Genomic DNA, 27,432 nt, shown 5'->3' with positions numbered 1-27,432 from the left:
CAAACTTTACAGAAGCTCTCCTGAGAACCTTGCAGAACTAGCACTCCTGAAAGAAAGGATATAGTGGAGACATGGCTTAGCCACAGCCTTGGGGATGTTTCCAGAATGAGATTTTCACTCTGCAGCGGAGTGTGCGCTGATATGAAATTTCCTGGCAGATTAAAATTGTGTGCCCGACCGAGACTCGAACTCGGGACCTTTGCCTTTCGCGGGCAAGTGCTCTACCATCTGAGCTACCGAAGCACGACTCACGCCCGGTACTCACAGCTTTACTTCTGCCGGTACCTCGTCTCCTACCTTCCAAACTTTACAGAAGCTCTCCTGCGAACCTTGCTGTGAGTACCGGGCGTGAGTCGTGCTTCGGTAGCTCAGATGATAGAGCACTTGCCCGCGAAAGGCAAAGGTCCCGAGTTCGAGTCTCGGTCGGGCATACAGTTTTAATCTGCCTGGAAGTTTTCTATGAGACTTAACATCTGAGGTCATCAGTCTCCTAGACTTAGAACTACTTAAACCTAACCAACCTAAGGACATCACACACATCCATGCCCGAGGCAAGATTCGAACCTGCGACCGTAGCAGCAGCGCGGTTCCGGACTGAAGCGCCCAGAACCGCTCGGCCACAGCGGCCGGCCGGGGAGAATCATGAGGTACTGACATCCCCTCATAAAAGCACGTGCACTGTACTAACCAAGTAACCACTGATGTACAAAAGTTATTAGATTATGTTAACACATTTGATACATTTTTATCATTATAATCATTATTAGAACCTAGGCATCTGTGGCAAGTTAAATGCGGGTGTGACATTAAGTTATATTTGGGAAGGAAATGGGGGGGGGGGGGGAGGGAGCAGCGAGAGACATAGTAAAGAACTGTGACCTTGCTCCACTTCACTCAGAATCGAGCCTTGCATTAGTATAGTTTTAAAGTGCAACTCGCCTAAAACAAGATATACGTTGACAGCACACATCCTTAGACATGAAGAAATAGTTCGGTGGGTGGGGGGGAGGGGGAGGGGGGGAGAGAAGAGGAGAGCGTGAAAATTGTAGATGGAGACCAAGGCTTGGCGACAAATCAGGTCCAATGGACGTAGGCTGCAGTGGCTAAGCAGAGGTGAAGAGGCTCCCACAGGTGATTGTGTCAAACTGCATCGAATCAGTCGTCAGGCTGAAGACAACAACAACAACATTAAAACATTAATTAACAGTCGAACATTCATCACAGCACGCTTGCAATGCGAAAAGCAACATCTAAACATGTAATGCAAGTGGATGAGAAGCAACAGTAAATTTTTTTGACCACTTGATATCTTACAGAAAAGTGGTTATTTTTATTTATAAATTCCTTGAAAACAATCTTCTTATTGCAAACCCAAGACAATCAAAAAATTGTAAATACTGACTCAGTACCAAAAGAGTTGGCATTCTGTAAGGGGAATTATTTAAAACTGAAATCCATTTATTTATATTTGTATTTGGTCTTGTGTTAATAATATTTTTAACATATTTTAACCCTTAAGTGATGATAGAGCAGCTTCAGATCGAATGGCAGTGTGGGTAAAGGAATGTAAGGTTTTTTTATTATTGACAGATCACTTACAAACAACTATGAATAATTTTAGGAATAGGCACAAGTGCTGCGTCGTCGATACGTACACAGACAGAGGGTACAGAGCTTTGCTCGCTTTCAGAATGCACTTCTTTTTTAAAGCTTGTAGAGAAAACGTGCATACACACACACACACACACATACACATACACACACACACACACACACACACACACACACACACACACACACACACATGCAAACTCCTGTCTCCCTACATTGTTTTCAGTCGACTGCACAATGTAGACAGACAGGCGTTTGCATGTGAGTGTGTATGTGTGTGTGTGTGTGCACGTTTTTCCTACAAGCTTGAAAAAGGAAGTGCATTCCGAAAGCTAGCAAAGCTCTGTACCTTCCGTTTGTGTACCCATCGACGAAGCAGCACTTGTGTCTTTCGGTGAGTCGTCTACTTTATTCCTAATTAATTCGTAATTCTTATCCAGAACTATCCGTACATCACAGTTTAACAAGTCACGGCTGCAAAATACTAACGCGAATTCTTTACAGACGAATGGAAAAACTGGTATAAGCCGACCTCGGGGAAGATCAGTTTGGATTCCGTAGAGGCAATACCGACCCTACGAGTTATCTTAGAATATAGATTAAGGAAAGGCAAACCTACGTTTCTAGCATTTGTAGACTTAGAGAAAGCTTTTGACAACGTTGACTGTAATACTCTCTTTCTAATTCTGAGAGGTGGCAGGGGTAAAATACATGGAGCGAAAGGCTATTTACAATTTGTACAGAAACCAGATGGCAGTTATAGGTGTCGAGGGGCAAGAAAGGGAAGCAGTGGTTGGGAAGGGAGTGAGACAGGATTGTAGCCCATCCCTGATGTTATTCAATCTGTACACTGAGCAAGCACTAAAGGAAACAAAAGAAATATTCGGAGTGGGAATTAAAATCCATGGAGAGGAAATAAAAACTTTGAGGTTTGCCGATGACATTGTAATTCTGTCAGAGAAAAGCAAAGGACCTGGAAGAGCAGTTGAACGGAATGGACAGTGTAAGATGAACATCAACAAAAGCAAAACGAGGGTAACGGAATGTAGTAGAATTAAGTCGGGTGATGCTGAGGGAATTAGATTAGGAAATGAGACACTTAAAGTAGTAAAGCAGTATTGCTATTTGGGGAACAAAATAACTGATGATGCTCGAAGTAGAGAGGATATGAAATGTAGACTGGCAATGGCAAGGAAAGCTTTTCTCAAGAAGTGAAATTTGTTAACATCGAGTATAGATTTAAGTGTCAGGAAGTCATTTCTGAAAGTGTTTGTATGGAGTGTAGCCATGAATGGAAGTGAAACATGGACGATAAATAGTTTGGACAAGAAGAAAATAGAAGCTTTCGAAATGTGGTGCTAGAGAAGAATGCTGAAGATTAGATGGGTAGATCACATAACTAATGAGGAGGTATTGAATAGAACTGGGGAGAAAAAGAATCTGTGGCACAACTTGACTTGAAGGACTCGCTTGGTAGGACATCTTCTGAGGCATCAAGGGATCACCAATTTAGTATTGGAGGGCAGCGTCGAGGGTAAAAATCGTAGAGGGAGACCAAGAGATGAATACACTAAGCAGATTCAGAAGGATGTAGGTTGCAGTAGGTACTGGGAGATGAAGAAGCTTGCACAAGATAGAGTAGCATGGAGAGCTGCATCAAATCAGTCTCAGGACTGAAGACCACAACAAGAACTGTAACTCTAAGATAGATAATATAGGTCAGTAACGAAAATCTGAAACATTGAAAACAACAGCTTTTCCTTATGTATTTGGGAGTGACTCATTTGAATACAATAACTTTTCCTCATGTATTTGGGGATGCAAAACACGAATATGACACTTAAAACGTTTCGTTAGCTCTTTTTTCTGAGATACAGTGCATAACTGTTTTCATAATATGTAAGCATGGGATGCTTCATTATGTTAAAATATCAATGTACATCTTACTTATTTCGTTATGTATAGCTTCTTGGATTTCGTTATTTGTTCGTAGATTGCCTGTAGTGAAACTAAAAATGTCCTTTTGTTGTTCAAGTTTTGATTTCGCCAGCAGACTCAGCTAATATAATAATAATGTCACCTAAATGTGTAAACCATGCTAACAAATTTTGCTATATCTGTGGGCATTTGCCAGACAGAAACGCCATATTAGTGCCTAAGACAAGAGGATTCGGTAGCCAATGCGCAGTGACCAGTTTTCGTCCAAAGCGCTGGGCGAGTTCATTCGTTCGTTCGGAAAGGGAGGCCAACAGTGTTTGCGCGTTTTTGGTCGGTTGGTGATGAAGCAATCGAGGCGCACGCCCTGCAATCTTTCACAAACGATTTTACAGAAACTATTTGGCAAAAAAAAAAGTTCAAATGTGTGTGAAACCTTATGGGACTCAACTGCTAAGGTCATCAGACCCTAAGCTTATGCACTACTTAACCTAAATTATCCTAAGGACAAACACACACACCCATTCCCGAGGGAGGACTCGAACCTCCGCCGGGACCAGCCGCACAGTCCATGACTGCTTGGCAAAAAACAACTCATTTTTGCGTTACTTATAACTTTATGTGTCGGTTTCATGATAATGTGCCAATCATTTCGTTCATAGTCATAGTTACTGTGATACTTGCATGGAAGTAAGGCACTGCGCGAAATTCGGAAAAGTTTGCAATGAAAAATAGCAATCGTTATTGTTATACCGGAGCCAAGGTATCCCCTGAGGGCCGGCAACCCATATAACACCACAGAGGACGAGGTTGTCTATGCCCAAAGGCGTACCGAAAATCACCATGGTAAACACCGGTTATTTACACACAAGATAATGGAAACAAACATTCCGAGCACTACTTCCTGCTGGGGGTAGCTCGAGCCACGGCCTGCAGGAAGTATCACAACACCGAAATCTGATTGGCTGGAGATAGCTATTTAGGGGCTAGAACCAGGCCGAAGTTCAGCTCACGCCGGATGCCGACCTCGTGTACTGCAACTGTCAAAGATTACGTCTTCGTCTCGGAATTGGACTGTTACTAGTGTGTGAGTGTGTTACCACGAATCTTTGTGGAAAATAAGAAATGAACTTTTGTTTGCCTCAATTAGGAGACTTTTTTCGTTATTGTTACCTTTCGTTTGTATGTTCAGTCATCAACCTTGTGAACTTACATCAATAAAAGTTGTGTTGTGAAAAATTGCGAACTGTCAGTCACAACAGTTATGATTTTGCTTTTGTTGCATATTATATGTTGCTGCGTATGAAATTTAACTAACAGATTGGATTTTTCTTTAGACTTTGGGGGAGGTCTACCTATCACCAACCTCAAGAAAATTGATCTGACGTTGCACACTCATTTGCGACTTCGTGTGCCAGTGCTAAAACCAGAGTGAAATATCCACAAAATTCCTCATATTTCATGTACAGTTTGAGATATCGAAATGAGAGTTTGGCAAATGATTGCATGTAAAAAGAGGAGAGTATTTTGCCACATGGTTATTAGGCAAAACATAATTGTCTGTCGTGTTATTCCACTGGCTACAGACTTCTTTGATGAAAAAATGTAACTTTAAGGGTCATAGATGCTGAAACGAGAAATGCTGTCGGTTTTGTAACAACATAAGTGAACCCGTTTATTTTTGTATCGAGGATGTGCTTTTTCATAATCTACTGGCCTTACTTTTCCTCAGTTCCTCACTTATGAACTTAATACACAACTGTTTCGAAATTCTCTCGCAACTGCGTCTCCACAAGATGTCAGTTAGGTGACACGGTGTCAATTATATGGTGTTTTGGAAAAAGTAAATTTTAACATGGCAACAAGAGAAATGTGCAGGTTTTACTCAAAATTGGTCAGTCATGACGCTTCTCTCAAGATTACGAACGGTTAACATGCCAGGCGAAAATAAATCGCTGCTATTGTTGCATTTGCAGCAGAATTCGTTTTAGAACTAACCGAAGCGATGGTGACATTCTTGAATGGTTACCAAGCAAGCATGCGCGTGGAGGGGCTCCAGTAAATATTTACAAAAAATGTGAGCGTAGGCTTCAGTTTACAACGGCACTTCCCCTCCAGTGCTCGGCATTACTCCTGCAGTGCCTCTATGTAACCCTCACCATACCACTCTCCACGCGTGCGCCATTGACTGCGCATCTATTGGCCATGTTATTCTGCACGGACTCTTCTTCACTACTAAAGGCAGCCCACCACCATGATTTTGGTGTGAACTTAGGTGACGACTACAAATAGGGGGCATGCTATATTTGCTATAATCCTGTTTTTCAAATTTACGTGAATAGATCAATAAAACTGGACGTTCAGTGCCCTTTGCCATCCCTGTAATTTAGTCAGATAAGCGACTAGCTGCCATTTCTGCACAGTATCTGTTATACACAAAGGTCTGAAGAAGGAACAGGTTGAACTTTGTGTCTGTCCATCCAATTCCACCTGGCGACCGTCTTCCTGTACCAGATCCATCAGGGGAGTACATTCTAGGAGGCAGATGTTGACACGGCCAAAATGGAGGAAACATACCTTCCAAAAACCTTTCATTCAACATCACAGGACCCTTATTTCACAGCTGAATCAATAAGCGACACAGACTAACTTAAGATAATGCAAACAGTATAAGAAAAGAATAGATTGCTGCTTACTGTAAAGATGACACATTAAGTTTCAGACAGGCACAATTGAAAAACACACATTATATTTCGACCACAGCCTTCGTCAGAAAAAGAAAGAGAACCACAAAGAATTCATTCACACATGACCACCAACTCCGACAGCTCGGGCCAGCATTGCTTGCTTGTGTGGATGAATGGTGTGCGTTTCTTTTTCTTTTTCTGACGAAGTCTGTGGCCAAACCCCTATGTGTAAGTTTCTTAATTGTGCCTGTTTGAAACTTAACGTATCATATTTATGGTAAGTAGTAATATATCCTTTTCTTAAATTTTTGACATTTGAGCCTGGTGTTTCCATTAAGGTGACGTAAGTCACGGGTGGGCAACCGGCGGCCCGCGGGACAGATGCGGCCCACGATTGGGTTCAATCCAGCCCGTCGAAATCAATTCGTGGGAAAGAGAGAAAGAGAGAGAGAGAGAGAGAGAGAGAGAGAGAGAGAGAGGTGTTCGCATTGTACCCTGCCCAGGACACATTTTCTGATGACAGCACCAACGCTCGGCTCGCCTCGGATTTGCAGCTCGAAACGGGGAACAGTGAAGCTTTTCTCCACGCACGCGAAATACCATTTCACCGTCGCTGAATTTGAGTAACACGCGAATAACGCGCCAGTGGCCAAAAATCGCTACGTAAATCCTAATTGCTTGTCGACTGAGAGTTCGTCGTATCTCATTGCCGTGTTTTTTGCTGTTCTTTCTCGTATCAATTAATTCTTGCCCGCTGTGGTCGCATTAGAACACTGCAACTCTTAAAACTGAAAGTAATTTATAATGAATTAGCTTCAACCAGTTGCTTTTACGGGCGTCTATTTTTACATGATGATAGTCCAAAATCTTTTTATTTATTTGAGTGTCATGAATACTGTTTCTTTACAAATTACGTTGCAAAATTTTGCAACGGATTTTCTAGACACCTATTGTAAAACGTCGTAACCAAACAAAAAATAGTAACGCCGCGTAAATAAACATGAACATCAGAAGATGTGGTGAACATATTGTTCAGAAATGTGAAATACAAAATCAAGTTGTATTCAGTGTAGTAGCACTGCTATTAAAATGCGATGCATTTGTAGTTTTCCCTTCTTTCCTTTCCTCACACTCAGTGTGCCATGGTTGTGGTGGAAATGTGCAGTCACGCTGAGCGATATGTCATTTGTGCCAGGGTACGGATGACGAGCTGAATTCTTGGCCAACCCCAGTTTACAATGATGGCTACATACAGCCTTTGCTCTGAAACTGAAGTAACAATATGTGAATGTGAGTAGTACTTCCTTGTGCCCATCAAATACTACGTCTCCTATATAAACAGACATTTGTCTGCAGCAGCATGATTTGCACCCAGTAACGTAATTTTCTGCACAATATGCACCGTGTCCCTTTCCAACCTCCCACATGTCAAAGGCACAGGGGAAAAAAGCTCCAGTAGATATAATAATGAAATTGCATCATTTGCTACAGCATCTCAAAGAAGTTATTTAATAATCATTAGTGCACCTCTACATGCGAACCATCTGCAGCACAAAGAATATCGAGTCTGTATTCATTTTCTTGCCATGTTCTTCATAACATATCCTCTGTCACTGTTGTAATCGCATCAGTGGTATGACGTCTTAACATAAGATTACGGTCCATTTTGCTCACATAGAGATGGTTCTGCACCAATTCCCACAAGAATAAATCAAGTGAGGCAATGTCGAGGGGAGGGGGGGAGGGGGGGGGGGGACGTGGAGACAGTGAGGCATTGATCCCCGTGTCAGATCCAGCGATTGGGAAATATGGTATCCAGGAACTTGAAAACAGTCCTTGACCAATGTGGCGGAACTCCATCTTCTTGAAAGATGACGTTGGATTGCAAGTCTTTTATCTAAAATATACATACTGCTCCAACATGTCCAGATACACTGACCAACTCAACTGTGTTTTCTGCAAAAAAAGAACAGTGCAACAGTCCTGTCACGCATTAGTTCACGCACGGCATCCAATTTAGGGCTACCACAAACATGTTCAGTCATAGTGTGCAGATTTTGTGAGCCCCAAATTCGAACATTATGCCGACCAACCGTTCCTGATGTATGACGGTTTGCCTCATCTAAGAATAAACATCTTTCCATGAAGCTGGCATTCCTGTCAGTACACTGCAGGATATCTGTAGCAAATTGTTGTTCGCATGATTTGTCTTTTGGCATCAGATGTTGCAGAAATTTGCACTTTGTAAGCATACAGACGAAGACGCTGGTGTACTACATGACACACTGTTACTCGGGGTACATTAAGTTGTCTAGATGCCTACCGAACTGACTTACGTGGGCTTCTGAGAAACACTTGTCTGGTGTCCTCCGCTGTCTCTTCCGAAACACTACGACGTGCCCTGCCAGAATGTTTCAGAACACTTCCAATTGCCAGGGATTTACGATACCATTCCTTAATTGTTTTTACATAATCCATACAACCTACAATAATTTCTTTGCACAGTAATCGGTGATTTTGTTTCTGCGAACCAGACTACTATGCTGCTTGTTTGCATTGCTGTGAAGTAGCCATTTTCACTTCGTGACATCATTCTGCACTCTAGCGTCTGACGCGGGAATCTAAATTCTTCGAGACGCTCACGCATATAGTACAATTTCAGTACCATATCTACTCCATTTTTCTTTCTTGGCTCTTTGAAGTGTGAGTTTTGAAACGGACACCCTGCATTTACCTTCCAAACAAATAAATGGCTGAATAAAACTTTAAGGGCTTATTTCAAACGGTTTTTAATTAATTGACATCTCACACCTTTTCAGTAAAACAGAAGGCAAGCACTCGCTAAAGTATAGCAATGTTCCTTCCTTCTTCAGATATCCTTGGGAAACATTTACGTTCAACTTTGTAGACCCAATGATACATAAGTTTAATTAGTCACATGTAAATCCCAGGCCGGCCAGGGTGGCCGAGCGGTTCTAGGCGCTACAGTTTGGAACCACGCGACCGCTACGGTCGCAGGTTCGAAACCTGCCTCGGGCACCGATGTGTGTGATGTCCTTAAGTTAGTTAGGTTTGAGTAGTTCTAAGTTCTATGGGACTGATGACCTCAGAAGTTAAGTCCCATAGTGCTCAGAGCCATTTGAACCATTTGTAAATCCCATCTAGAACCATTTAATCCACAGCAATACATTAATCAGTTTTAAATAATGAAAAGAAGAATTAGTCTATTCATTACATAATTAAATGATTATGTATAACGCTTATTTTACTTTTGGGGTACCCGCTGGGGGCATATACACTCTGGCTGAATACTACTGCTTTAGTTCGGCTAATGAAAGTACTGAAGATTGCTTTCATCCAACGAATAAATGGATAGACCAGTCAACTAAAACGCTAAAGAATGGCTTCAGTTTAGAGTACTAATACATGGTTCAATCGACAGAAAAACTACTTCCTGTTTCACTTGAAAAGAAAGAATGAACATCTGTGTCAGTATTCAAAACTATAAAGGACTGTGTCGATTGTTTTCATTCTGTTACTTTTATAGACTGGTTTCACTCGAAAGAAATCAATTAATAATAATCCAACTGGTATGTAAATCTACAACCGACTGACTCGATTGTTTTCATTTGTTTGCTTCCACAGACTGGGGAAAAGAAAGAATGAGCAGTCCAACCAGCTGACTCGACAGTTTTCATTCAGCGGCTCCTACAGAGTGGTTTCACTCAAAAGAAATGAATGAATAATAATTCAACCGATACATAAACCTACAAACAACTGACTCGGTTGTTTTCATTCGGCTGCTCCCACAGAGTCTTGTGTGGGGTTGCTGGTCCCTCATCGGGTAACTACCCTGGTGGTGGAGAGGGGAACACTCTGCAGATATGGAACGTACCAGGGAAATAAAATACCTAGGACGGACCAAAACCAGCAGGTATGAAGGCCAGTGGCTTGGAAGAAAGGCAGAGGAGCCCCCAATCATCAGCTGCTTCCTTGCAGTCAGTAGAGGGATCTACAAATGCTAAAGATGCTCCTCTCAAAATAAAGCCAGCTACCCCATGAGCTGTAAGGGGCAACCACCCAAACGGTTGGGCAGAAGATCAACAATCTTCTCCTGCAAAAATCAATTGTTGCGAATGCTAACAAAGGAATAAGCTGGACAGATATTTTCATGATGATCCCAGTAAACAAAAAAGGATAAGAGAGATGTACATAGGGGTTGGTTTGTTTGGGGGAAGAGACCAAACAGTGAGGACATCGGTCTCATTGGATTAGGGAAGGATGGAGAAGGAAGTCGGCCATGCTCTTCAAAGGAACCATCCCGGCATTCGCCTGGAGCGATTTAGGGAAATCACTGAAAACCTAAATCAGGATGGTCGGACCTGGGATTGAACCGTCGTCCTCACGAATGCGAGTCCAGTGAGCTAACCACTGCGCCTCCTCGCTCTGTGATGTACATAGGAAAATGGAATCTGTGAAGCCTATACCAAGCTGTAGCTCTACATCAGCTGCTAACGCAAGTAAACAACTACGGTATAAAAATGTTGTTTCTCCAGAAAATTAGATGGAAGGGAGGTGACAATTGGCTCGGGAAATTTCACTATCTTCTATAGTGGCGGGAGGACGAATACATTTGGAACAGGTTTTGGGGTCGCTAAAGAACTGAAACATGCGATGATGCACTTCAAACCAATAACTGAACGTATTTCCATGTTAAGATTAAGGGGAAAATTTTTCAACATAACAATGATAAATGTACATACACCCACAGAGGAGGCAGATGAACAACAGAAGAACGAGTTTTATGGCATGGATGAGCAGGCTGCCAAACATGATATTAAGATACCAACAGGAGACCTGAATGCAAAAATAGGAAAAGAAGAGGCCTACAACTATAGGAAGACATAGCCTCCATGAAATATCAAATGAGAATGGACTTAGGGTTGTAGATTTCGGTATAAGCAAAAACACGACTGTCAGCAGTACATGTTTCCCACAGACAAAGATACACAAAGAAACATGGATGTTGCCAGATGTACAAAACTGTAAATCAGATAGATCATATATTGATTGACTGGAGACATGGACTGGACATAATGGATGTCAGGAGCCATCACGCAGCTGACTCTAATTCAGACCATCATCTAGTGAGAATTAAGTATAGTCAAAAGATCTCACTGCTGAGTAAACAAAAAGGCCACAAAGAAAAGAGTTTTGACATTAAGAAACTGAAGTTATAATAAATACAGAGAGCATATCAGACGAAAATAGAAGTGGGGATTAGGAACGATACTGACACGTCAAATGAACCCACTGAAATAATGTGGAAACGATATAAGACTACAATTCTCGAGGCAGCTGGAGGGGTTTTGGGACACGTACAGGCTCAAAGTAAGGCGGATTGGTTTGATGAAAAATGTATGAGAAGAACTGCAGAGTGTAACATAGCATGAATGAAATTATTTCAGAGAAGAACTAGAGAAAATCTAAACGAATATAATGAGAAGCTCCATGTAGCTAAGACGGTTTGCAGACAGAAGAAAAGAGCACAAGAAAAAAAATGGATGAAATTGAAAAGTTGGGGAAAGAGAAGCAAATACGTGAAATGTACCAAATGATTAAAGAAGGCAAAGCTGGGTTTCAAACCAGAACAAATATGTAAAGAAGGGGATCTGATAGGGGAAAATCTTATTAAGGATCAGAGGTCGTAACATCAGAATCCACACTGGAAGAAGTGATACAAACTACTAGACCTTAAAAAACCAATAAGGCACCTGGCGAATGTCAGATCCAGGAGGAACTTCCCAAATTTGATGAGGAAAAACTGTGGAACCTCTCTGGGGGACTCCAATTTGACGAACTGTCCATGCAGGTGGAGAGGCTTGCGTATCCACATGAAGCTGAGGGCTATGCCGAAGGTAGAGGACCTACTGCTAGAAAGGCCTTAGCTGATCGACCAGACTAAGAGTGCCCCACAACGTCCTGTCTTCCTTATCCACTCCTAGTCCTTACCGAAATCCCTTCCCCAACCCAAGGTGTGATGCGATCCATGATGAGGGGTGCGTGGCACATGGGAAGATGTGTAACAAACGGAGCCTCAGGGATACCGGGCAACCTCTCTAAGTAGCCTGACACTGCATGGGGTTACCGTGGTGTGGACTGTGTAGATCCCCAAATCTCGTGGGACCCAAATGGACACAACTGATGAAAATAATTTAAAACAAGCTCAGGTCTCAGACACCCAGTCATCAGGGTTAGGACCAATGGAATGCACTCCCGCTACTGCATCAGTGTCTAGACCTGAGCGAGAAGTGGGAACTGTAACTGATAAGTTGGACCAGATCAAGATTAAAGCCTTGTCTTGGGCCCAGATGAGGAAACTTCTCAGGGAACTGAAACAAAAGGAAGGAAATGAATGGCTTCCGAAACAAAAGTCGAGGGAATTAAAAGGGCTTGAGCCCAAAGCCCCCAAGAAAAAACTGTCACAGATTGAAGGTGAGATGCAGACCCCCTCAACGTCAAAGACAGGTAACAAGAGGATAAGGAAGGAATCTAAGACTCTCCTCTTAGGATAAGTGAGTCCAGAAAAAGCTGAGGCAAAAAATATGGAAACAGACCTATAGTACTGCAGTCTCGGTTTGTAGCATGGCGGTTATCCAAGAAGGCTTTCCATTGGTAAGCATCACCTTGCAGCTGGAGGAGCTTGTGCAGATGGCCCTCTTTGAAAATATTGGGGGAGGGGGGAGGGGGATGATAGTCCAGGACCCAAATCCAGGAGGGTCTATCTAGATCACGGTGCCCTCATTTTTGTGTGTGAGGGGGTGCATACAGTGGAATGGCTCAAGAACAAGGTCTCCAAGATATCCCTGTGGGGCCAGCCGGAGTGGCCAAGCGGTTCTAGGCACTGCAGTCTGGAACCGAGCGACCGCTACAGTCGCAGGTTCGAATCCTGCCTTGGGCATGGATGTGTGTGATGTCCTTAGGTTAGTTAGGTTTAAGTAGTTCTAAGTTCTAGGCGACTGATGACCTCAGAAGTTAAGTCGCATAGTGCTCAGAGCCATTTGAGCCATATCCCTGTGTGAGGATGCAAAGCTGCTGGTCAAGACGGCAGCTGAGCTCATTAAGACTGCAAAGGTATCAATATGGGTACCAAAGATCCTTAAGGATGTCTCTCCAAAGACTGTTCGAGGAAATAAGTGTCCAGAATCCAAAAGTCTCGACAGAGGATTGGAGAGTAATCAACCAGAAGCCTGTACTGGAAGGACGAATCCTGGTGGTGGAGGTTGGACAGAAGTCCCTGAGAACAAGACCTGAGATTGTTTTTAGGGTTCTCACTGGTCGCCTTCAGGGTAATCAAAGACATCAAAAGCAATGATGGCAGCAAGATGGAGACTTGAGGTGCTGCAGATTAATCTGCAGCACAGTAAAGGGACCACTGCTGCCCTGACCCATCACCTTGGGAGACAGGAAGTGGACGTGGCTCTGATACAAGAACCCTACTTATATAAAGGGGGTGTATCTGGCCTCAGTGGTACTGGAGGTAAGTCGATTTATGCTAGAAATCTAAGAGGCTCCGGAACAGGCATTTATGTGAGAAATGGAATTTCTTTCATGCCAATTATGGATTTCTGTTACAGGGATATGGTAACCATCAGGATACAGTAATGTGAGGAAGGTATCACGAGGGAAATAGTATTGTCCTTAGCATACCTTCCTTACAAAGACAGCTCTCCTCCTCCTTTGTAGGTGAGGAGACTGATGGAAGCTTGCCGTCAGCAAGGGGACTAACTGTTGGTTGGATCCAATGCCAATACCCACAACCTAGTGTGGGGCAGCAAGGACACCAACGATAGAGGTGAGTATCTTCTTGAATTTCTCTTGTCTAACAACTTGGAGGTCCTGAATATGAGTGATGAATCTACATTCAGGAGCAGCAGAAGGGAAGAAGTAATTGTCATAACCTTTGATTCCATGATGATGGGCAGCTACGTCAAGCAATGGCATGTGGCATTAGATCCATCCTCATTGGACCACAGGTATATTAAATTCAAGGTTGAAATGGGAATCAGACAGCCCAGTGTCTATAGGAATCCCAGGAAAACAGACTGATATAGGAGGGACCTTGACTTAAGCTTATCAGAAATTAAAACCTTGATAAGGAATCCAGTAAAGTTTGAGCATGTAGTCGAGGCTGTAACCTCTGTCACAGTGTCCTCATACCAGGACAACTGCTCAGTCCCCATAAAGTGCACAAACAGGAATGTGCCTTGGTGGAACAACAATTTGGAAATGCAAAGAAGACATGTACTAAGACTGTTTAACCTTGCGTGACGTAAAAGACAATGGGCAAAATATTGTGAGGCCCTTGTCAACTACAACCTTGCAATTACACAAGCAAAGGAGGCATCCTGGGAGGCATTCTGTGAGGAAGTGGAGGGCATGGCTGCTCAAGGCAGACTTCACAAAATCCTCACTAGAGTACCAACTATATCCAGGAGGTACGTTGAGGAAGGGAAAGACACAAAGACAGCACATGAGACGCTGGAATTTCTCCTCAAAACTCACTTCCCTCAATATGCTCTGGCGGATAACGCAGACCAGATTGCGATCCCTGAGAGAAAATGGTTCTCAGGCTTTCTAAGAGAGGACTGGGAATCAGCCAAGGAGTGTATCGATTTCAGTAAAATCCAATGGGCCATGGGAACATTCCAAGCATTGAAGTCACCTGGCCCAGATGGAATCTTTCCAGCTCTCCTGCAACAAGCAGGAGACAATCTTATAAGAGTCCTAGGCAGGTTATTCATGGTTAGCCTACCAGCAGGAATCATTTCCAATGCCTGGAGGGCAGTGAAGGTTGTCTTTATTCAAAAGCCAGGGAGAATTGATCATACCAAGGCCAAGGATATGAGACCAATCAGTCTGTCCTCCTTCAGTCTTAAAACATTGGAAAAACTGGTTAATGTACATGTTGGGGAGAGGAGGCTAACTAAGGCTCCTCTGCATTCAAACCAACATGAATATCAACCAGCTAAACCATGTGAGATAACTCTCCACCAACTCTTTGGGGAAGTAGAGAAAGCACTTCACTTTCAGGAAATAGCCCTTTGCATCTTCCTGGACATTGAGGGTGCTTTTAATAACACAACTTTCGATTCCATGGTTAGGGCAGCAGAGGTGCATGACATAGGGACCACTACAAGTAGGTGGACTAGGGCCATGCTTTGTGGAAAGAAGGTAGAGGCCACCATGACGAATGAAAAGATGGTAAATAACACCACTAGAGATTGTCCACAAGGGAAAATTTTGTTCCCTTTATTGTGGAATCTAGTGGTGAACGAACTTATTGAGGAACTTAATTCCAGACAAATCTTTTGCCAAGGATACACAGATGACCTTGTCATAGTAATACTTGGCAAATTTACTGACACAGTCAAGAATATGGCACAAGGTGTGCTGGACATTGTGCAAGACTGATGCAGGAAAAAGGTTCTAAGGATTAATCCTAAGAAGACAGTTGGTGGTACCATTCACAAAGAAGCATATCCAACACTCAAGTTGGAATCTAAGGCTTTTCGATGAAAATCTACCTGTGAAGGGGATAGCGAAATATCTAGAGGTAACCTTAGATGAGAAACTAACATGGACCCCTCACATTAACAGCATCTGCTCCAAGGCAAAATGTACTCTAATGAGTACCAGAAGAGCTTGTGGCACTGTATATACACCATAGTGGTTAGACCTAGGATCTCCTACAGGGTCGTAGTGAGATGAAAAAAAGGTAGAACAGCTGGCTGCAGCTAAGGAGGTTGCAAAGGTGCAGAGAGTGGCCTGCTTGGCTAAGCAGTGTGGAAAAAACAGTTCGACATCATATGGGGGACATTATCTGGTTCACTGACGGGTCGAAATTAGACCAAGGTGCTGGAGCTGGGGTGTACGGGGTTCAGCCACGACTGGGGGGCATCATCTCTCTACGAAAACTGGCCTCGGTATTCCAAGCCGAAATCACTGCAATCAGGGCGTTTGTGGAGGAGAATGTGCGTAGGTGCCGCAAGGATCATAGCATCTACATCTATTCAGAAAGCCAGGCAGCCCTGAAATCATTGGCAGCTACTGCAACAAGATCTAAGATTGTTGCAGAATATCACAAGGTTCCGATAGAGCTAGTGGGAAGCAATAGGATAAACCTAGCGTGGGTCCCTGGCCACTCAGGGATCGGTGGCAATGAACAAGCCGACGGGTGGGCCAGGTTGAGGGCAAAGATGCCATTCATTGGACCGGAACCTGTCCTGACAATCATCAAGGCTATAATCAAACTAGAACTACTGAACTGGCTCAGAAGACAGCACGTAGAATACTGGACCAAGGTCTATAAACAAAAACATGCCAAGGTAACGATGCCAAAATCGTGTTTTAAAAGAAGCTCTGTAATTCTGGGCTTGAACAGGAAAGAGATTAAACTCATGGTTGGATTGATGACCGGCCATGGGAATTTCAGAAAACACCTACATACAATGGGTATAACGGAAGAAGACCCTAAATGTAGGATATGTGATAAGAGTGAAGAAACTGCATCACACCTAATCTTCGAATGCATTGCGTTGGAAAGCAAGAGACACATAGTTTTCGGGACAACTAGACCTGAAGAAATCGTGTCTAACAAAGAACTGGTAAAGAGACTCCTTGCACTATTTAAGGGCATTGGTTGGCTTTACTAGATATACAGGGAGCGATACCGCACAATAAACTCGGTTTCGGTGCGGGCAGTGGCGGGTTAGATCAAAGCTGTTTTAGCTTCCCTGCCAAAATCATGTCAAATCAAATCAAACACTGTGGAAAGCAATACATAAAATCGTACTGAGCGTATAGCAGGACGAGAGCATGCCATTAGAGTGGAAGACGGCTATAATGTGCCCCATGCATAAAAAAGGTGATAAATTAAACTGCCAGACCTACCAAGGAATCTCCCTGCTAAATACTACATATAGTGTTCTCCAAGATCCTAATTAGAAGGCTTATTCCCTATGTGGAAGAGAGAATTGGAAACCATCAGAGTGGCTTTAGAAGAAATTGGTCATCAACTGACCAGATATTCACACTACGCATACTACTTGAAAAATGTCATGAACATCAAATAAACATACACCAGCTTTATATCGATTTTAAACAAGCCTATGATAGCGTGTCAAGGATGGCATTGCAGATTGTAATGGAAGAAGCTGGAATACCTAAGAAGCTCGTCGAACTTACTATGACGATCCTCAGAGAAACCAATTGTAAAGTAAAAATACAGGACGAAATCTCCAGAGAAGCGGAAGTGAAGAAGGGACTGAGACAGGGTGATAATAGCTCCTCACCGCTATTCAAAGTCTGACTAGAAAAAGTAGTAAGTCAGACAGAGTTAAATATAGAAGGAACCATTTCTAATCATTCACTGCAGTACCTAGCTTACGCAGACGATGTGACATTACTCACACGAAACACTGCTGTGCTGACCGATTCCTATCAACAACTGGAGAGATGTACAAGGGAACTTGGCCTGGTAGTCAATGTCGAAAAGACCAAATATATGGCAATGACCAACCAACGAGACCTACCAAATCTCAGGATAGCCGACAAAAAGTTTGAAAGGGTGAGAGACCTCAAGTACCTTGGATCCACTATCACAAAGACGAATGGCATTAGCGGCGAGGTTAAAGCTATAATAGCAGCAGTAAGCAACAGATGCTACTTTGGCACACTACCCACGCTTAGGAGCTCGCTTCTGCCACGAAAATCTAAAATCATTTACTAAACAATCATGACTGGTTGTTATGTACGGTGCCGACACACAGACCATGACTGCAAATGAGGAGAGGATCCTTTAAGATTGGGACAGAAAGGTTCTGCGTAAGATAAATGGCCCATTATACGATCAAGAAGGTTGGTGCATCCGTATGAATGCAGAACTAGAACAACTTTTTGTCGCCACCTTTAAAATTTTTGATGGCAAGGCTGGAGGCAGACGATGGAAGGGACGTTCCAGAAAGAGATGGGTGGACGGACCTGAAGAAGACATGAAAAAGCTGGGTGTCAGAGGATGTAGACGAAAATCTATGGACCAAATACAATGGCAGGATATTGTGATGGAGGCCAAGGCCCTTCAAGGTGTAGAGCCGAGGATTAAGTAAGTAACCTCCCACAGAGTGGTTTGACTCAAAAGAAGGAATGAATAATTCAATTGTTATGTAAAATCACAACCGATTGAATCGATTCTTTTCATTCGGTTGCCTCCATCACTAATAAAGATGAAGACTCTGAACTTGCATTTGAGAAGCAGTCTTGAAATCGCTGTTCGGTCTTCCAAAATTCGTAGACTTTCCTTGGTCATTGATGATTATTTAAGTCGAATGCTGGGATGGTTTATTTGAGAATTTTCTGTTTCATCCTTATCCAGTCCGGGGTCGATCTAATGAATTCGTCGAAGATGAGACATTAGATTCTTCTTATTATCAGCATGGCTAGCTTTTCCAGAGGCATCCTCATCTTCGCCGTAAGTAATAACAATTTTTAACTGATACTGTGCAATCTGGAGGTATACACTTCGTGTCTCGAGTCATTCCATGTACACTTAACAGGAAGAAAAGGCCTAGCTATTTTTTGTCAATAACAATCTTCTTTGTTACATAAGAGACGCCCATTGAATGACCATCAAAAGCCATGAACTATGCTTCACCATTCTGAAGCCAGGCCTCCTGGTAACTTCCAACGCCACTGTGAACACAATCAGCCTGAACCTATGACTATAAATATTGTTTGCCCACAGATGTAGTGACATACACGTTCTCTGTCGCATTCTGAGTTCAAATGTAATGACGTATCATGAAAGAATGATCTCTTTCAGCCAGCATGGATTCCAAATCGTGGCTCGTCAGAAACCCAAGACATGTTCTTCTCACATGGCATCCTGAAAGCCACGGATCAAGAAGTCAGGTAGCTGCAGTATTTCTTGACTTCCGAACAGCATTTGACTCAGTAGCACTTATATACGAGTACTTATTATCGAAAGTACAATCGTGTGAGATATCATGCGAAGTTTGTGACTAGATTGAGGATTACAGGACGGAGCATGTTACCTTGCTGTCTGTCAACTTCAGGCGTGCCCCAGGGAAATGTGTTGGTACCTTTGTGTTCAAGCTGCGTATATGAATGACCTCGCAGAATTTTTTTTTTTCCAGATGATGCAGTTACCAATAATGAAGTAATATCTGAAAGAAGCTGTACAAATATTCAGTCAGATCATGATAAGGTTTTAAAATGGTTTAAAGATTGGTAAATTGATTTAAACGTTCAGAAATGTAAAATTTTGCACTTTACAAAACGGAAAAACGTAGTATCCTATGTCTAAAATATCGATGAGTCACGGCTGGAATCAGTCAACTCACAAAAATACTTGGGTGTAACAATTTGTAGCGATATGTCAATCAATTTCATGTTCCAAGAACCATTTGTAAGATTAACTGTAGTGATGTGGAACGAGTTATTTTACATTCACATTACACGTGTAAATATGGCCACATTCTGACCATTTACGACTAAAGTAGGAACCTCAAAAAAATTTGTGTCCACATTGATAAGAATTAAACTGGAAAACACATTTTGGAACACCAAAACAACTTAATTAAGCCACATCTACACTTCAAGTCATTGCAAATCTTGGAGAGAGACGTATCAGTAAATTAAAAGTCGAAATATTTTGCATATTTTATTCATTGATGTCATATGGGATAATGTTGTACGGTGACTCATCTTTAACAAAGGAAGTCTTCATTGCTCAAAAACGTGCGGCAATAATTATATTTGGTGCTCACTTATGACGATCTTGTAAACACATTTTTACAAAGTTAGACATTCTGACTACTGCTTCACAGTACAGTTATTCCCTCATGAAGCTAGTTGTAAATAACCCACTACAGTTCGAAAGGAGCAATGATGTACATAATTACCATACAAGAAGAAAAATGGCGTTCATTACACCACATTAACGTTGTATTTGGTACAAAAAGAGGTTCAAAATTCTGCCACCAAAAAAATCATTTATCCAGTAAGATAAAACGTCTGATAGACAGTAAAGTTAAATTATAAAACAAACTGAAAAGTTTCTCCTTCATAACTCCTCCTATTCTTAAGAGAATTTTGCAATGTGTAAAAACGGATGAGCAGAAATCTCTCGCATCATCAATTCCCAAATGATACTTCAAGACGCCTTTGCGAGGTTGTTATGATCAATAGTACATTTCGTACACATACCATATCATCTAGATTACAGTATAAATAAATTTAGGAAGGACTTCTTGTTAGGAGGATCTAGCATCGACAGATGTAGAATAACTTCACACATTCTCCAGAAATATATTGAGGCCTGTGCTGTCCATACTGCACATTTAATACCTGGCAGGCAGTATTAATAATAACCACAGATTGCTTTAGAACATGCAGTTATCTGCAATGAAGCACTACCTGAAAAAAGCTGCACATGTATCCAGGCTGATCTTGAGAAGATCTCAAAGTGGTGCAAAGAGCGACAACTGCTTTAAATTTTCAAAATGTAAAATTGTGCACTTCACATAATGTGGTGGCCTATGACTATAATATCAGTCACAAATAGGATAAGTCACCTGACTATCACAATTTGTAGGGATATGAAATGGAAAGATGGAGAGGCTTGCACAGGGTAGACTAGTATGGAGATGTCTACATCAAATCATTGTTCGGACTGATCGCTACAACAACAATAACAATGAAATGGAACTATCACAATGGCTCAGTGGCAGGTAACGCAGGTGACAATCTTCGGTTCGTTGATAGCATGCTGGGAAGATGCAGTCAGCGTGTAAAGAAGATTGCTAACAAAACACTTACACAACCCGTCCTAGAAAACTGCTCAAGCGTATGTGATCCATACGAAATTGAACTAATAAAGGATATTGAAAGTGTACAAAAAGGGGAAGCGCGAATGACAGGTGTGCTTGACCAACGGGTGAGCTTCAAAGAAATGCTAAAAAAAATGTAAACTATAAAAACATGGAAGGAAGCACCACCTATCCCACGAAAGCCTACTGTCGAAGATTCAAGAACCAGTATGAAGGGACAGGCTCGGTCCCGGTGAAGGGGAGGGGAGAGGGGGGTGGGGGCAAACCGGGTATCTGCCCCGGGCGCAATTTCAGGCAAATTCATATACTTGAAGAAAAACACCTTGTTTCATAAAGCGCCTAGCATCCAGTGCACGCTGGTCTGTCGATTATTCATGTGATTTTTAAACGGATCGCAGTTGGTTTTGAACACATCCTAAGTTGATTTATGAACGAGTCGTAAGTGCGTGCATAGTGTACGTGATGTCTCTGCTAGGGGAATCCCCGTCGCATCTAGAAATAAACTTTCACGCAGACAAAAGGGGATGGGGTGTAGGCTCTAAGCCGAATAAACACGAACCGTTGAATGCCAGTCGCTGTTTGTTTATGTGGTTGATAGTGTACGAATGATCAGCGTTGTTGTAATTATTAGCGAAATCCATAGATTCAAACTACCAGAGTGGAAATAAACGACTAACAAGAATAACAGGTAAGAAAGATTGCGTGTATCTTCTCAATATACCCAAGAAAATGAAATTTTGACGGAAAATTTTCGCCAGATCACTACACTACTGAGGACCAGTTGTACAGACCACGGTTAGCAGCCCCTGTAAGTTCTGTTCTCGGAATAGCGCGGAAAACGCGTTGTACGAATACGTAATAGCACGTGACCAGAGAATAAACGCGGTATAACTGATTCAGTGATTCTGGCAGAGTTAGCGAAGTTAAGCGGGGAATAGGTTTGGGCAATGGCAGGAAAAGTTACAGAGTTAGTGATTACAATGTTGTTTGTTAGCCGGTCGTAGTGGCCGAGCGGTTCTAGGCGCTTCAGTCTGGTACCGGGCGACCGCTACGGTCGCAGGTTCGAATCCTGCCTTGGGCATGGATGTGTGTGATGTCCTTAGGTTAGTTAGGTTTAAGTAGTTCTAAGTTCTAGGGGACTGATAACCTCAGATGTTAAGTCCTATAGTGCTCAGAGCCATTTGAACCATTTGTTGTTTGTTAGAACGAGAATGGAGAAAAACGGGGACATCACACAAATTATATGGAAGAATATGACGCTTCCAAATTTATATAAAAATTTCGTACTACTGCGTTTCGATCTCACGTTTGAGAAACTGGAGCGTATGAATGAAATGTGAAACTATTTCCTAACATAAAACTTTTTGCTTGTAGTAGGCCTAACAAGCATTTGATATTGGTATTTCGGGAATTATATTCTGTCGTGTTTATGTAATGAGGTACATGAAAATGACCATTTGTGTCACAATAGTCTCGCTTATTTGGCGTGTGTTACAATTGCTGCAATATTGGAAAAGCCTATTTCGTTTTATCTAGCAGACGATCATAAAATAGACGTGATCAGATCGAGAAACCACACCAGTCTTGGGTACTATCCATATTAACAGCTTTTTCAGTATTAGAAAACGACATTTTAATTTTTCATGTTGCAAAACGTTTGATGAACTTAGGTGAGGTAATAGATTCTATCGCAGAAAGGAAAGCACGGCGTATAAAGTTGTACCAAGATTACACAGAAAAAAATGTTGGGATCTATGGATTGAAGAAATGTGTACTGTCTTGCTTTCCTCTTGTCTTTAGTGGTTTTATGTTTCCTATATTTAATTTTATGTCACACGAAAGTGAAAGTTGTTAGCTAATAGGCAGTAAAGAATGCAAATTTTCTGAAGCGTTCTTATTCTCCCGGTCACAATCTTACCCAGTACTAATTGTGAGCCGGCCGGGGTGGCCGAGCGGTATGAACCTCACGTTTCTCTCACCGCTCCATATATAATGCACAAACTATACCATGAAATGCTCTACATATCCTTTTAACAGAGTGATCTTTATGAAAAATAAATAAATAAATACATAAAAATAACATCCCTGTATCCCTGTCCTTTACATTTGTGATTTGTTTTACAATGATTTTTTATTTTTATTTTTTTTGTTTTTGCAGAGGATGCATTTCATTTAGTGTTTGTAAAAAAAAATTAACTTCTTAGGTATAAAAAAAAAAAAAAGCGGTTAAAGGCGCTACAGTCTGGAACCGCTCGACCGCTACGGTCGCAGGTTCGAATCCTGCCTCGGGCATGGATGTGTGTGATGTCCTTAGGTTAGTTAGGTTTAAGTAGTTCTAAGTTCTAGGGGACTTATGACCACAGCAGTTGAGTCCCAAAGTGCTCAGAGCCATTTGAACCATTTGAACTAATTGTGAGTTTTTTTTAAGGGGATAGATTGGCAAACCGGCTGACTGGGAGCAGGAGAGGCATCACTGAACATTTTAATTTCCACTGTCCCGAATATAGGTTTGTTGGCTTCCATTACAAAATATACACGTTTGAATTCCACAGAACGAAATACGCAAACGTGCGATAGAAGAATCCTGTGTGAAGAGGCGTGGCACTGCACTTTGACACACTTAAGGCCAAATAACAAGTCTTACATTTCCTTTACCGTATATGTTTTATATATCAAACCCTTCAGAAAGATGTACGCTACAAAATGAACACATTTCTGAAAAGTCGATTTTTTAAAAATTTGACGTGCTGTCTCAAACAGTCGTTCGGAAATATCGTAGATCCGGGGCTGTTAAGCGAGCAATTTAAGAATACGATACAGCCGCCAAAGTGGCGCTCCTGTAGGCACCGCAAATACAATTCCGGTATTAGACTAATTACAGCGTGCACAGATACATTTAACTGTCATTCTTTCCATGGTCCACGCAAGAATGGACCGGAAAAAACACTGGAGTCTGGTATCCTGCCATGCACTTCACAATTGTCTGCGGGCTATGACTGCAGATATAGATTTATGTATCATATTCATGCCGGTAACAAACTACTCCAAAATACGGTATGGTGCTGTTCTGCCTGCATGCCTCGATTTTAAAGTGATGTTACCATTCTCAGCCACTATTTAACACCACATCAAAATCTATAGCACATAAAAAAGTACAATTGAATGCAGTAGAATCATGTAGTTATATTTTAACAGAGCAGGCAAAAACAGTGATCCAAGCGGCATGTGTTCCACAATGGATCTAACAATAACACATCAACATCGCGCTGAAAAAAAAAGAGACGACTTTTCTGAATTTCGTAATGCGTCAGGCAATAAATTTACGTAGTCGTAATATGCTAAAAATATGGCACACTTATGTTACCGTCATCTCCTTAAGGCTTAAATGACAGTTAATAAAGCAAAATCAACGTAGAGCTCCTCTACAGTTTTATGGAAACATTACTCGTTAGATTAAAACAGATTTGCAACGTGCGTATAACAAAAATATCCATCAAGTAGATGTACCTAACAATGTCCCGAGCGAGCATGTTATTTTTTTCTTAGAAAAAAAAATTACTACACTGAGTAAGTATTCCCAGTCTGCTGTGTTTCTCGAAAATTAAAGCAGTAAGCGTGGCGTCGCAGTTTCTCAACAGACAGCTCTCTTTTTAGGTCCTTCGCTCTTACCTTCTTGAGCGCTGCGATTCTGTCCATTTCTCGCAGTCGCGGCGTTCAAACGCCGCTTGACAGCTTACTTGCAGCCGGCTGCATCGCGACTGGCTGATGAAACAGGTAAGCCGCAGGTCGAGGCGACGTCTCTTGGCGGAGACAACCGAAGGACGCGCCGAAGTCGTGATCGATAACCGCGAGCAATCGATACTCCAAGTCGACCAAAGATGGCGGTAAAATTCATTTGTGTGAAGGTATTCGAGAATTGCGTATAATGAGCGTATTATAAATAGAAAACAAAATTAAATGAAGCAGACGTAAAAACGAATGAATATGAGATCAATATAATTCATGCCATGTTCGAATTGAGAAACTTCAATGTTTATGACATCATATTCCTAAATTATGTATCTTAGAATGATATAATTTTGCAGGTATATTCAGTGGTATATGCGGATACTGCCTGCAAAACGTGTTGCGAACAGAGTTAGTATTAAAGAAGCTATAAATTATTACGTCATGCTTGATGCTGGAATTTTACTGCAGGTATAGGGAAAATGTAAGCGATAAATTTCTCCCCTGTCTTTATTCTGTGGGAGATGTCAGTGAGAAAAAGTTCCGAAAAGGTTTGAAATTGTGTGTAAAATTTGATAGAATTCCTAACTGCTTTCATTCTCAATTACTGGATGAATGTAGTCTGTATAATTTGCGCACCGTGATTGTTGGTGTGTCAATACATAAACACAAATTGTAACTGTAGTACTTCATATTAAACCTTTAATGCAAGATCATACCTTTTACAGAGTAGATTACAAAAGCATTTTAACTTTTTAATTAAGTAAATAGTTATATGAAGTACTAAAAATAAAATTTTTGTTGCCTCTAATACCCATTAGATAGGCAACCTGCAACTGGGACTGTACTCTGTTTTAAACGTTTAGTAGGACAGTAATAGGACCACGCTTCAACTATTGTTGAGCATGCTATGGTTCGACGGCGTGGAGATGTGAATGAACACACACCAATGTACTTCTGGTGACTGTGCTAGAACCACCATTAAATTTATGGCACCAAAACCAACGACATACATTTGATATCAAATATCACCAACAGAAACACATGCACCCTATAATATGATCCTCAAAGTATCCACCAAATTGCCTGATGGCACACTATTGGGTAAAGAAGGAATTTCCACTAATAAGACAAGAACTTATTGAAAATAAACACCTTATCAAGAGATCTCCACTATTAATAACCTGCACTGATATCATGGAATACGTTGGCAGATAAAGAAAGAAGTTCTTCAACGGATCACTGTACATAATACAAATAATACAATAACATATTACGCCAAGTTATTAAGGAAGCTAAAAAAATGTATAGTGATTCCTGTACCTGTACTGCCAAAAAAAAAAAAAAAAAAAAAAAAAAGCTTGTTTGGGTTTCATCTGGAGGCAATAAGAAATAATAAGAAAAGGTGAAGACATTGTTCTGATGCATAATGTTACGAGTACAAAACTCTTCAGTCAACAGAACCTGGAAACAAGATCAATAGTTACCTTCCTGGTGCACCAGTAGACGAAAATTTAAAAGAAAAACACTTCACCAGAAATGTGAAGCCAAACAGAAACAAAACCCAGTCTTACACAAACTAATTGCATGTTACCGATATAACCAGTGAATAAGTAGTAAAAACTATTAAGAACTAATTATTAGACACAGCTGGCATTGACAATATACAATGTCTGATCATAAAAAAAAAGTGTACAAAATATAACCGAGCCTCTAATACATATGTGTAATATCACACTCCAATCAAGAATTTTTGTAGAAACACTAAAAGCCTCTAAAATAACACCCATTCAAAACGTGGGATGGAAAAATAAAGAATGTAATTACTGCTGTCATATGCTAGAGAATATTATGTATTACAGGTTGACAAAAATTCATTAACAGAAGTGATATACTAACTCACAGCATGGCTTTGGCAGCCAGAAATCAACAGAAACTCCTCTAAAACTTATTTATGGCAAAAGGGGCAGTACCAGTGGCGTCTTTGTCAGCTGCACAGTGCTTGCTGCATGTTGCTCACATCTCCATAGAAGAAGTTACATTCAAATAGGTCACCAGCGTGCCACCTTGAGAAACATGGTCTTATAATAAATATCATCCCAGGATTTGCCTGAAGTAAATTAGGGAAACAAATGAAAACTAAAACCAGAATGACCAGTTGAAGACTGGCACCTCCACCCTCTTGAATAAGGTGTTGCTCTGTTTAAAACAGTGTGACATGATTTGGTTTATTTCTTGTGTACAATACTGTTTTACGAAGAAGTTATTTAACAATATAAAAGGCTAATGCTACACTATTCATTCATTTCTCACTCACAGTCACTGCACACACTATGCATACATTATTTCATAACACTACACACTCTGTCAGCTAACATCAGGACCATTTTGTGTACTGAAACTTCCCATTTACCAGTCTGAAAAGGGAGTTGGCATCCTTCTACAACAAGTGAGCTCCTGAGCTCAGAAAGTGAATAATGTGTTAGTGTAATACATCACAGAGCTTTGTGAGTAACATTTCCCAGAAAAGAGAACAATGAAAGGAAATAAATAAGTAGTGTGTT

At 41.5% G+C, this 27,432-nt stretch overlaps 1 protein-coding gene across 2 annotated transcripts in view; it reads right to left on the bottom strand.

Annotated features, from left to right (window-relative positions):
• Positions 1-24,921, bottom strand: part of LOC126458121 (cyclic nucleotide-gated cation channel beta-1) — a 189,518-nt gene extending 164,597 nt beyond the window's left edge. The window contains exon 1 of one of the 2 annotated variants that reach the window (XM_050094950.1): positions 24,812-24,921. In XM_050094950.1, coding sequence (XP_049950907.1) covers positions 24,812-24,838 — 27 coding nt within the window. In that variant the 5' untranslated portion in view covers positions 24,839-24,921. The remainder of the gene's footprint in view (positions 1-24,811) is intronic. The other variant, XM_050094951.1, reaches the window with a different exon arrangement.
• Positions 24,922-27,432: the final 2,511 nt, after the last annotated feature.

The sequence above is a fragment of the Schistocerca serialis genome, chromosome 2 (assembly GCF_023864345.2).
Source record: "Schistocerca serialis cubense isolate TAMUIC-IGC-003099 chromosome 2, iqSchSeri2.2, whole genome shotgun sequence".
Classification (NCBI taxonomy): domain Eukaryota; kingdom Metazoa; phylum Arthropoda; class Insecta; order Orthoptera; family Acrididae; genus Schistocerca; species Schistocerca serialis.
This window is presented reverse-complemented; position numbering and strand designations above follow the sequence as displayed.